General features: G+C 45.8%; 1 protein-coding gene across 3 annotated transcripts in view; it reads right to left on the reverse strand.

Annotated features, from left to right (window-relative positions):
- The window catches only part of EXPH5 (exophilin 5), a 34627-nt gene extending 25037 nt beyond the window's left edge, over positions 1-9590 (reverse strand). For 2 of the 3 annotated variants that reach the window (XM_063394601.1, XM_063394600.1), the window contains exon 1: positions 8839-9590. In XM_063394601.1, coding sequence (XP_063250671.1) covers positions 8839-8957 — 119 coding nt within the window. In that variant the 5' untranslated portion in view covers positions 8958-9590. Of the gene's footprint in view, positions 1-8271; positions 8399-8838 lie in introns of those variants that run through there. The other variant, XM_063394602.1, reaches the window with a different exon arrangement.
- Positions 9591-11090: the final 1500 nt, after the last annotated feature.

Here is an 11090-nt window from a genome sequence, read left to right on the forward strand (position 1 = left end):
GGAAATGTAATGTTTCTACATGTATGTACTTATACGTAGTATGTATGTATGTTATATACTTACAGAGAGATCCTCTGCTTTAGCACCTTAGAGTCTCATAATTTATCACAACTCTTCCACTGGAAATTGAAATATTACGTATAACAATACTTTAAAGCATTATAGTTAGATGCATATAATTTTACATATATTAAAGAACACACAAATATACACATGTAAATAGGTATTTAAGAACACACAAGTCTACAATAGAGAGAGAAACTGCAGAGCATCCCAGACACACTGCTGCAGCTTCTCCTGACTGCAGTCTTCTGCACTCAGACCCCTACTGTTCTAAAAATCCAAAGACATGGCATATAGAAGTGTTACAGTTCCTTGATTATTCCAACAACAAAATAAGTTCTATGTAATTTATGTGCTATAAAGTATAAACATACTGTACTTTTCATCATTTACTCTTAGCATTTGTGGTTTTGATCTGTTTGTTCACAGTTAATATGGTACCTGTATATGGATTTATTTATTTCTGAGGTAAGACTGAGAAAAAGTTTCAGTTAAGAGTTTTAAACGCAGACATTAAATATAGTTTATTATAGTTAGCAATGTAAACATAATTTAGCTGCAAAGAAGGATTAGAAATACATTTCATGTGAACTTTTAGATGCACATGTCCTCAGGACAAATCCTATTTTTCCCTACCCGCTTTAATGAATTTCTTGCATTATATACTTAAGGAGTGAATTTTTTCAGACTGTAAGCTCCAAGGAAATAATTAATTTTTCAATTTAAAAGAAGTACAGGAAAGACCAAACTGAGGTCAGGCCTTAGTTTACATAGTTCTGTGTTAAATTTCTGGAACAGAAAAAAAACCTGGGATCCCTGTGCCCAAAATTCAAAACTCCAGTGGGCCAACCTCCACTTGATTTGAAAACTAGAACTTGGATAGAAAAAAAGATTTTAAAGGATTAGTTAAATTGAGTATACACAAACCACTGACAACCCCCAAATTTACAAGAAGAAAAGGGGATGGACACACACAATTTTCAAATGCCATCAACCCAGTATCTGACAGAAACCAGATGAATTACTGGTATAACCAATTTATTATTTCTGAAATAACATGCAAAGACTTGAAAGTGTTGGGACACAGTCTGTAGAAGCTGTCAGCATGAGAAAAATCATTCTCTTCTCCTCATTCAGGCACCTCAATGGCTCTCTGCTTGCTTAGTATGGGAAGCTGTCTTCTTCAACCTAACGGCAACTTCCAGTTCCAACTAATGTCAATTATTAATTTAACTTCTGCACTTGAATCATGGAGGAGACAGAGGGTGTTGAGAATATAGAGACATCACTATTGGAGAGGTCAAACCTGGGAAGTGTGCAGACTTCCTGTAAGGTGCACAAGATTTCCTGTAATTGGGTCACAAGTCCATGGAAAACCTGAAAAAATCAGACTGTTCCACATTAGCACTAGCTAATGCATTAGCTAATGTCCTGCATTAGCTATTCCAGAATAACTTCCCATATTGACTGTCTACTCACCAGTTCATGCTTGCTTGCTCTGCTGTGTCTGACCTATTTATTCTTGAAGCCCAGTCATTTCATCTATATAGACAGAGTTCAATAAATTCTACTTTTACCATTAAGCTTGGACTTGGAAAATGTCTGCCTATGACCTAACAGTAAGTCTTTGCTTAAATCTCATCTATTTCAACACCACCTTACTTTTGGCACCCCTAGTAACATCAGAAAGTGAGCTCAATAACAACAATAATAATCCTTGTGATTTTCACTTTCACACTGCTTCGTCACTTGAAAATGCAAACATTATTCTCAGCAGTCTGAAAGACCTGACACAAGGCCTGTGTTTGAATGGGCACAGGTGAAGGTGTCCTGAGAATGTCCTTCCCTCTCCTGTGGGTTTGGCTGCCAGGACCCTGCACCAGTTTGGGAAGAGCAGAGCTGGGTGTCCTCAGAGAAAGGTGTTGTGAAGCAGCAGCCACAGGCCTTGGCGGCACTGAGCCCTCCTTGCCCGGGGAGCTGCGTTTCAGCACGGGCTGTCCACTGGGCCGCTCCAGCTACAGCCCCAGACACATCCCCAGCTCTGTCTGTGCACGGCTCTGCCCCGACCCCCAGGCTGACGCCAGCTTGGCCTGCCTGGCCATCGCAGGGCCACGGCTGACCTCGGTCACTGCCACCAGACATGAGCTCTCGGCTTCACCGCGGCCCTGCACCACCATTCCGGCCCTACCCCGTGCCCACCAGAGCGTGGTGGACGCGGCTGCCCTCAGCAGGCCGGGCCCCAGCCCAGAGCGTGGCTCGGCCCCGGCCCTGCCACCCAGCACAGCGATGGCCGGCCTGCCCGTCTGTGCCACCCTGCGCCAGGCCCTGCCCTGCCAGCCCCAGGGAGAGCCACCATGGCCCCATAACCTGAGAAAAGAAGAAATGCATTCAGCCCTACTGACAGGCTCTTCCAAACATCACATGCCTCCAAAGGTTCTTCCTTCTGCCACCACACACACCAAAGGAAACGCCCTGCCTTCAAACACCAAGTGTAAATCTTTAGAGGAAAGGATGGACGCTGAAATTAGCTCACTATGAAAGGACAAGACCAACGAGCTGGCAACAATGCTGGTCCAGACTCTGCTCTGCAGATATAAAACTGGAGTTACATCACAGACTTTGGTCTAGTTAGCCCAGATGGACAGAGTAAAAACCAAGAAAAAATGGCACACATGGTGCCAACCTGCCCCTGGCCATTTCTACTTCTCTTTCTCACCCTGTGTGAAGCCCCAGTCCAGGAATCTGGACCCCACTACAAGATAGGCAAGATCTACAAGATCTATTAAAAAACACAATGAGGAAAAAACTTAATATGCAACTTACCAATTGCATTTGGTTACAGTACCCCCACTCAAATAAGGGAAGTCCCAAAATGGAATTCTTATGATAGTAATTGTTTACCAAACCAAGTAAAGGTTTTCAAATCCCAATCTTCCCTGCCACTTAGGCTTCTGTGGGCACTTCTTTAGCATATTAGCCCTTCAGGGCTTCAAGGACCTATTTTCATTAGTGTTTACAAACCACTAAACATGCCGGTGGCACAGTATCAGTGGTAAGTAATAATAGTATCTTCTCCACAAACAAGACACAGTAGGACACTTGCGCCCTGAAACATTCCTGGGTGGAGTATCTCTTATGAAAGAATTTCTTTATTAATGCTTTGTTCAGGGAGGGAGCTCCACTGGAACAACAATATACACAAGTAAAGCCATCCTGGTATCCTGTCTGCTCTCCTCATCCATGCAGCTTATGTATTTTAGAGCTGATTTTAAAAATTCTTTGTAATTATGAGGAGCTGAGTCCCAAATCTAGATCTCTAACACCCAAGAAGTTATTCTTGGTCTCCCAGGAGGTAAACAGGACTACTTTTGTGAACATGACAAAAAAAGCCTGCAATGGCAGATCCCTCAAACTGTAAGCAAGACAATGTAATTGAAACACCAAGTATGAATATGCTCAAGTACATACAAAACTGAGTATGTCTTCTCAAAAGAAGGTGAAAAAATACATTCCAACACAGGATTTTATTCCCACCTTCTATTGCCAGACCTGTGAGAGGAAATGTCGGTCTAGAGAATACAGTGAGGAATTACTTGCAAATGAACTCAGTAAATGATCTGCCGTGAGGCAGTAAGAACAGCTGAGTGCCTGTAACAAGTAACTATGTCCAAATGATTTATTGTACAGACTGTCTAGAAGATTCATCTTTCCCACAACACTCAAATGTTATTAATGGGTCAGCAAGAGTGGAGCACTGAGTGGTGCTGACTGTACCTCCCAATTAATTTCACATGCTTTTCATCTTCAAATTTGAGGGTAAATAAAAATAAACCTTTGTTTTTGCTGTCATCTATTCTCATTGTCATCTGCAAAATAAATCTACTAAAACCTCCCCCAAAAAGCATAAACCAACCTGGAAAAGAGCAAAACAAATTAAACCAAGTGGAATGAGTGCTGTGCTCTCCTAAAAGCTCCGTTTCCCTTTCCTCTTTTTTTCAGTTCCTATTCACAGACAGTGGCTGATGTGCCAGGTATGTTCTAGAGCTAGCAATTAATTTTTTGCCATTCTTCCTACTGAAAAAAAGAAAAAACTCCTTAAATAATACATGCATAGTTAGTCCTCAAAACACGATCTAGAAAGTAAATTGCTGTTAAGGGCGGTAGGTTCATTTCCCTATTCTGTGGCTCAGTTTCTCAGCTGTTTTTAATATCTCATTTGAAAGTGAAAATAACAGTATTTCTCTTTTTCTGAAGGATTAATAAAAAAAACCAGCACAAGACTATAGCATGCAGTTGTAATAGGAGCATTACATAAAAACAGTCAAATCTCCTAAATAGAATTATTAAAGAATACAGAGCTTTATGTGCTTTTACATGCATTTTCTATTCATCCATAGCTCTTCTACTCTGTCTTCCAACTGTTCATGTTTTGAACAGCCTCTAACTGTACCAGCTACCTGCTCCCATGCCACATCCCCCTACCTGCTGCCTCTTTTAAGTAGCTGGCTCCATGTCTCCTGGCTCTCCTCATCTCAGCTGCTTTCTCTGGACCTTGATGCAGCTCCAGGGGTGGAGGTGCATCTCAACACCCAGTGCTCAGACACTGTGAGACATCAGAGAACCAAAGCTGACTGGAATGACACCTGCTTGGGCACTTTCCACCTATCCACACTCTGCAGAGGGAGGAGCTGCCTTGGAGATAAAAGGCATTAGCTCCACCTCTATCCCATAGCTTCATGCCCTAATGCTGCTGCTGAGACTTCCTACAAGGACTGCAGTTCCTTTGCTACCTGCCAGGCTCTGAAGTGCTGTCCTGAAGACATGGAAGCCAGTCAGCCTCTCTTCACCCTGTCCATTTGCTTCATCAATAAAGGACAGAAAAGAGAAGCACCTACAGGTTTGTTTAGCCTTTGGGACCTGGAGCTCTCTGTGCAAATATTAGCTGCCAGTTCTTTTTTTCATTTCTATCCCCAGCACCTGCAGAACAAAGCTTAAGAAGATGAGCTGGGTGCAGTCTGAAGTCTTGAAACTGTAAGCCAGATAGTATCTTGAATGTTTTTATGTTGTGATTTTCAGGCCTATTTCATTACACATGGAGAGTTGATCTGTGGTATTAATAACTATGCAAACATTTTTGGGTTCTTATGGAAACTGAGTTGTTGGGGAGCCATCTGAACATGATACTACCCTGTGAACATGCTGTATTCCTCCCTGTCTTCCCCTGGGCATCTAATTGTAGTTAAAATATTTGTGACAAGGAACCTCCTTCCACAAGCATCTGTAAAATCATCAGTTTCATTAACCAGGCTTACTAAATAGCATTTCATGACTTGAGTTGGAATTCTGCCTTAATACTGCAAATACTATTATGGAACAATTCATGTATATTGATATAAAAACCCTAAATTCCATCTCTCTTCCACACTAACACTTACGATAAATGAAATTTTCTCTGAATTGGCATTATGAATGAAACCTGATCGGATGAGCAAGTATTACCCAAGTTCAAAACTAAGACGTATTTTTTATTTTAAATTACTAAATATGTGATTAATAAGTTTCTGAAGTATTTTTGGTGTATGCAGCAGTGAGCAGCCATACCAGTTATGCCCAAGCTGACTGTTGCTGCTTCTCTGAATTTGTTTCCAGAAGGAGGCAGGTACGGCTGGTTTGTGGTGGCTGCTCAAAGTCACTGCTGAGAGGAGCCACGAGAGGGCACTGGGAGGAGAGAACAGGCCAAGAAATGCAGTCCTGGGAACCAGCAGGCCAGGACACAAGAAGAGCCCTGCTCCCTGCCCATAGCAAGAACAAATTAAGGTCCAGTAGGACAAACAGTTCTGTATAAAAGCAAAAGCTACACTGAGAGGTGTCCCAGGCCGGGCTTAGAGGTCTGAAGGCTGCCAAGAGAGCCAAGAAAGGGCCAATGGTACCCAGAGAATGTGCTGGGGCATCAGCAGCAACAGGAGGGGAAGCACCAAGCAGAGCTGAGAACTACACAAGTGCACACAATTGACAACCTAACTCACACGCTCCTGCTCCACACAAAGGCTACAGAGAGAGAGGGAGATGAGAGAGGCTGTATAAAGCAAACTTTCCCCAGAAAATATCCCCATTGTACACTTCATTTCACAAAGGCATGGGCTGTCTGGATGAAGAGAGATCCAGTTCTGTCCAGTGTAGTGAGCAACAAGAAAAGAAAACAAAAAAGTATTTCTCAGAAAAAACAACTGCAAGATCAACACATTTGAAGAAGTCACAACAAACCACAGAGAATGTCAGAATTCATCTTCTGATTTTATTTGTTATTTCATCTTTCAAAATTAACTGGTGTTAACATTTTTCAATATAACAAATGTAGCTTGTTCCTGCATTCTGGATTCTAGAGTTGTATCTGGGAATGGATTTCAATTTTTCTTTGCTCTTCTAAGAGACTGACAGACAGCTATTGTATGACATCAAACAGTATGGACAAGATCAGTGCAGTCATTAGAACCTGACTTTGGTCTCCAGCAAATGTTTCACTCCCCCCTCCGTCAGTCCAGTCTAGATTGGTCTGTACAGGAACATGCTATATTGTAAACACAGATGGTCACTCTTTACCAATTTGTTACTGACTACTGGTTGTTATTGATTTGCTCCCTGGCCCTGCCCAGCTCCAACCAGCTCTTTCCAAAACCATGCTCGAGAGCGGTTTGAAGGTCAACTCACTTCACCAACTTTGTGCCAAAAGAGTCCTAATGAAATTGTTCCTTCCATTCCACAGTGTCTCCTATATGCCTTGTTTGATTGACAGCATCAGTCAAACAGCTTCAAAATGACGCTTTGAAAATATATGAGGAGTGGGCTGCCACAGTTCTCACACATTCTTTTAAAACTTTTAAACTGAAAAAAAAAAAGTCTATCAAGTTAATTATCAAAATATTAGTAATAAGAATGACAAGGAGGCAGGCATATGAGACAAAGGGGAGCAAATGCAATTTTGTTTAGAGCCTCTGAAGCTCACTGTGGTCATATAGGAACTGCAAGATTTGGCCCTCCAGGGTGATCATTATTATCACTTTGATTACAGTAGCACAGGGCAACACCACACAGACTGGAAGCTGTCTGCTCCTGATGGGAGCCTTCAGGCCTGAAGAGCTTACAGTCTAAATAAGACCAGGTAGACAAGTGGAATAAGAAAGAAAGTACTTTACTTAGGTCCAGGAGAGATTAGGAAACTTGCCCACGGACACATACCTTTGACAGATCCAGGGTTTAACCCAGATTTCCAGTATGGTGCCTTGGTCATGAACACTTCACCTACCTTCTGCTCAGCTTGTGAATGCTTCTTCAGCTGACATTCAAACACACATCTCAGTAAACCATCACCAGAAACATCCTGTTATACCATGTTTATTTTGACAGCTTTCACATAGAGAACATTTTCTATTGACAAAGTCCTAAGTGCACAGACGAATAAACAAACACAGATTTGGGGGCAGGTGAAAGCCTCATGCTCAAGAGCAGGCTACTGCTTCACAAGGCTCTCTACAGCATTGGAAGTCTCAATGCATTTGCTTTAGCTTTAGTCCCAAAAACTTTCAAGTTTTAAACTTACAGCTCTCCCGCTATGTAATTCCCTATATCCAGCAAAATAGTTCTCATTTTTGGGAGGATAATAATAGGACACATGGAACAGAAATTAATCAGAAAAAGAAAAGTAATACCAAATTATGGAAGCAAGAAATTGCGAAACTTAGCTCAGCTTCACACGCCACAGAAAACCAGGACAAGTTTTAGATGTAAGTCATTGTTGACACACAATATTTAACCATGCTCATCATAAAACCCACTTTACTGAAATAAAAAATACACAGTTCAAAAATCCACTTGACTCAAATGTTACTCATTAACATTCCCTCTATATCTTACACGAAAGCATTACTTGTGAGAAGTGCCCACTTGCAAATCTGAGAGGACACTGCCTCTCACTTCTCAATGTGCCCACAGTCACACCTGCGGGAAGAAATTATAACCTTTAATAATAAACGGCTCATTTCCCAGCACAATTTCTATTAATTCCTCGACTTTTGCTTTCACTATCAACACAAATAGCTTTGATGATTGCACAAAGGGGAAATACGAGCTAGAAGCAAGGTCGAGGTGTCCTACATGTTGATAAGGCAGTGAGAGTTCAATTAAGTCACTTTCAAGAGTCTTGTGAACTACCTTTCAGGCAGGTGGGTGCCTGGCTTTGTTTCCAAAGGCTGCCAGGATCAACTCAAAAGCCGCAGATCTCCCACATTTCCCTGCAAGGTCCGGCACAACTTCCCCGCCGCCGCGGTCTCCCGGGTACCGGTGTTTAGCCCACACCCCACGCCAGCGGCACGGGGAAGCGCAGGAGCGGCCTCCTCCTCCTCCCCGGGGAAGGAGAGGTGCCACGGGGAGCCAGCCGCAGCCGTGACTCAGAGCCTTCTCTGTCACAACACGCATTTCCCAAACGACCCGATGCTTCAGGTGCCCGGCCGGACGGCTCCGGCGGCCGCCAGCGCTGGCGGGAGGCACTGGCGCTCCCCGATGTCCCGGCAGGGCCGCCGGGAGCTCAGCTCTCCCCGCCGCGCAGCACCCCGGCACTCTGGCCGGCGCAGACCCTTCCCTGTGGGGCACCCGCCCCCCTCCCCCTTTCCCGCTCTCCCCGTCCGGACGAGCCGGGCCGGGGCCGTGCGCCCTCCGCAAACGCCGTTCCGCGCCCTGCACCTCCGCACGGACACCCACAGCACGGGTGACAGCCGGTACCTGACTCTGTCCTTCTCCACCCGCCGGAGCACCGCGTCCCTCTGCAGCACCTGGAAAATCGCCCTGGCTTCCTCCTCGTTCAGAAAACTGAGATCTGGCCCCTGGGGCGCTGCGGTCATGGCTCGGCTTATCGGCGGGCGGGCAGCGCTGACCCCCGCGGAGCGCGCTGCCGCACCGGCATGGCCGAGCGGCGGGCGGGCCGCGCACGCCGGCACCGCGGGACGCCGTGTCCCTGACCGGCCACAGCCGCAGCGGCTCCGCTCGGAACCGCCCTGCCACGGGCTGGGCAACTCCCCGCGGAGCGATCGCAGCGCAGCCCGGCGGGGCGGGGCAGGGCAGGGCAGGGAGGAGAGGGGAGGCGGCACTGCCGTCGGGGCCGGAACCGGAGTCGGTACTAAGAGTTGGGTTTGGAGTGGCCGCTCGCCCCGTGCCCGTGTCCCGCCGCGGTTGAGTCGGGCGATGCGCGGAGCGCTCGGCGCCGTGTTTGCTTTGGCGCTGCCCGGGGAGCACACGCCCTCACGGGGCGGGGGCCGCCGCGGTTCCCCTATGGCGCGGACGGCGCGGTTCCCGCCGGGCAAGCCCCGCCACGTCTCTGCCCTGTTCTCCGTGACCCCGCCGCTCCGCCCGGCCCCCGGCAGCCTCTCCGTGGAGCACGCCGCGTCCCGCCGCTGCAGGAGGACATGCCCGTAGTTTTGCGGAGTGGATGCTAAGCGGCAACTTTTCCACGAGGGAACAACGGGACAGTGTTTCCTATTTACTCTCCTTTAAGGTTTTCCTGAAGAAATTGTAGAGAACTATTCTTGTTCTTGACCTGGGAGTTACAATCACATCTCCGAAGTAATTTCATCCTGAATCCATTCTAACAGCTCTAATGCAAACTCAGCTCTGTGTTGGCGGGAGCACCACGAATTGCTGTGTCTCTCCACAATTGCTGTGTCTGACTAGTTTGCTGTATTCGTTGAAAACTTTGTAAAATGCCCTTTGAAATTTTTTTTCATTAATTAAGAGCTCTATCCAGGGCTGAACTGCAGATGGAGAAGGAAATTCTGGTGAATTATTTCAGGCTGAGAAAGTCGGGGCTCTTCAGCCTGGAAGAGAAGATTTGTTGTGGAGACCTTGTAGCAACTCTTCAATATATGAAGGGGACCTACAGGGAAGCCAGAGAGGGACTCTTCATTAGGAACTGTGGTGGTAAGACAAGGAGTAATGGGTACAAACTGAAAGAGGTGAAATTTAGCTTAGATATTAGGAAGAATATTTTTTTACTGCAAGAGTGGTGAGGTACTGGAACAGGTTGCTCAGAGTGGTTGTGGATGCCCCAGTCCTGGCAGTGTTCAATGCCAGGTTGGACAAGGCCTTGAGCAGCATGGTCTAGTGGGAGGTGTCCCTGCCTATGGCCAGCGGGGTTGAGACTAGACCATCCTAAAGATCCCTTCCAAACCTTTAATATTCTCTGATTCTATGACAGAATACACAATTTTTATTATGGCAAAGCAGGGCAGGGCAGTGTGCAGCAGGAGTTGGGCTGTGATGCATGCAGCCACCTTCCCACCCTGCAGCAGGCTGATGTGGGGCTGTGGGAGAATGTTTCCCCACTAGGGAAACATTGAGTGGTGCAAGTGGAAACAAGGGCCTTAGAGCACAGTAGGAATAATAGGTTGCAGGAGGTTCCTTTGTTTTATGCAGAGCTTCTGGCATAATTTGTCTGACCCAAAGAGAAACTTACCTGACTCCTAGCAGCCAAACAAAAAAAGCAAGGCTGTGAGACAATTGATCAAAATGTAAAAAAGCAAACTATGAGGAATTATGATGTGAAGAGTGTGTTTCTCCAACAGAGAAAAGACAGTGAATTTTTAATAGTGTATGGGAGACACTGCTGGGCAAAGTCCAAGCATTTCTGAGTTATTTCTAAAGGTGCAATAGCCACGGCTGTCCGTGGTGCACTAGGAGAACTTCTCTCTAAGAGTAAATGTCCTGTCCTTCCTATTCTGTTGCATTGAGCATAACAGAGTGACTCTCACCAGCAGAAGCTGAGTGTATGGAGTTCTCCCGGGGACTCTCCCAGGCAGTGAATTAGACATCACCCTCCCTTTCTGACTGGCACCTGCAGGATATGGAAAGCTCACTGTGCTTCTGCATCATGCTGGGTCTGCTCCCAGAGCTGGGACAGAACATGGTAACATTTTTTTCCTGTACATCCATTGCAGTGAAGCTCATCAATGCCCACACTTGCTTTAAAAACAATGTTTCAT

This window comes from Prinia subflava, chromosome 3, assembly GCF_021018805.1.
Source record: "Prinia subflava isolate CZ2003 ecotype Zambia chromosome 3, Cam_Psub_1.2, whole genome shotgun sequence".
NCBI classification, from domain to species: Eukaryota; Metazoa; Chordata; class Aves; order Passeriformes; family Cisticolidae; genus Prinia; species Prinia subflava.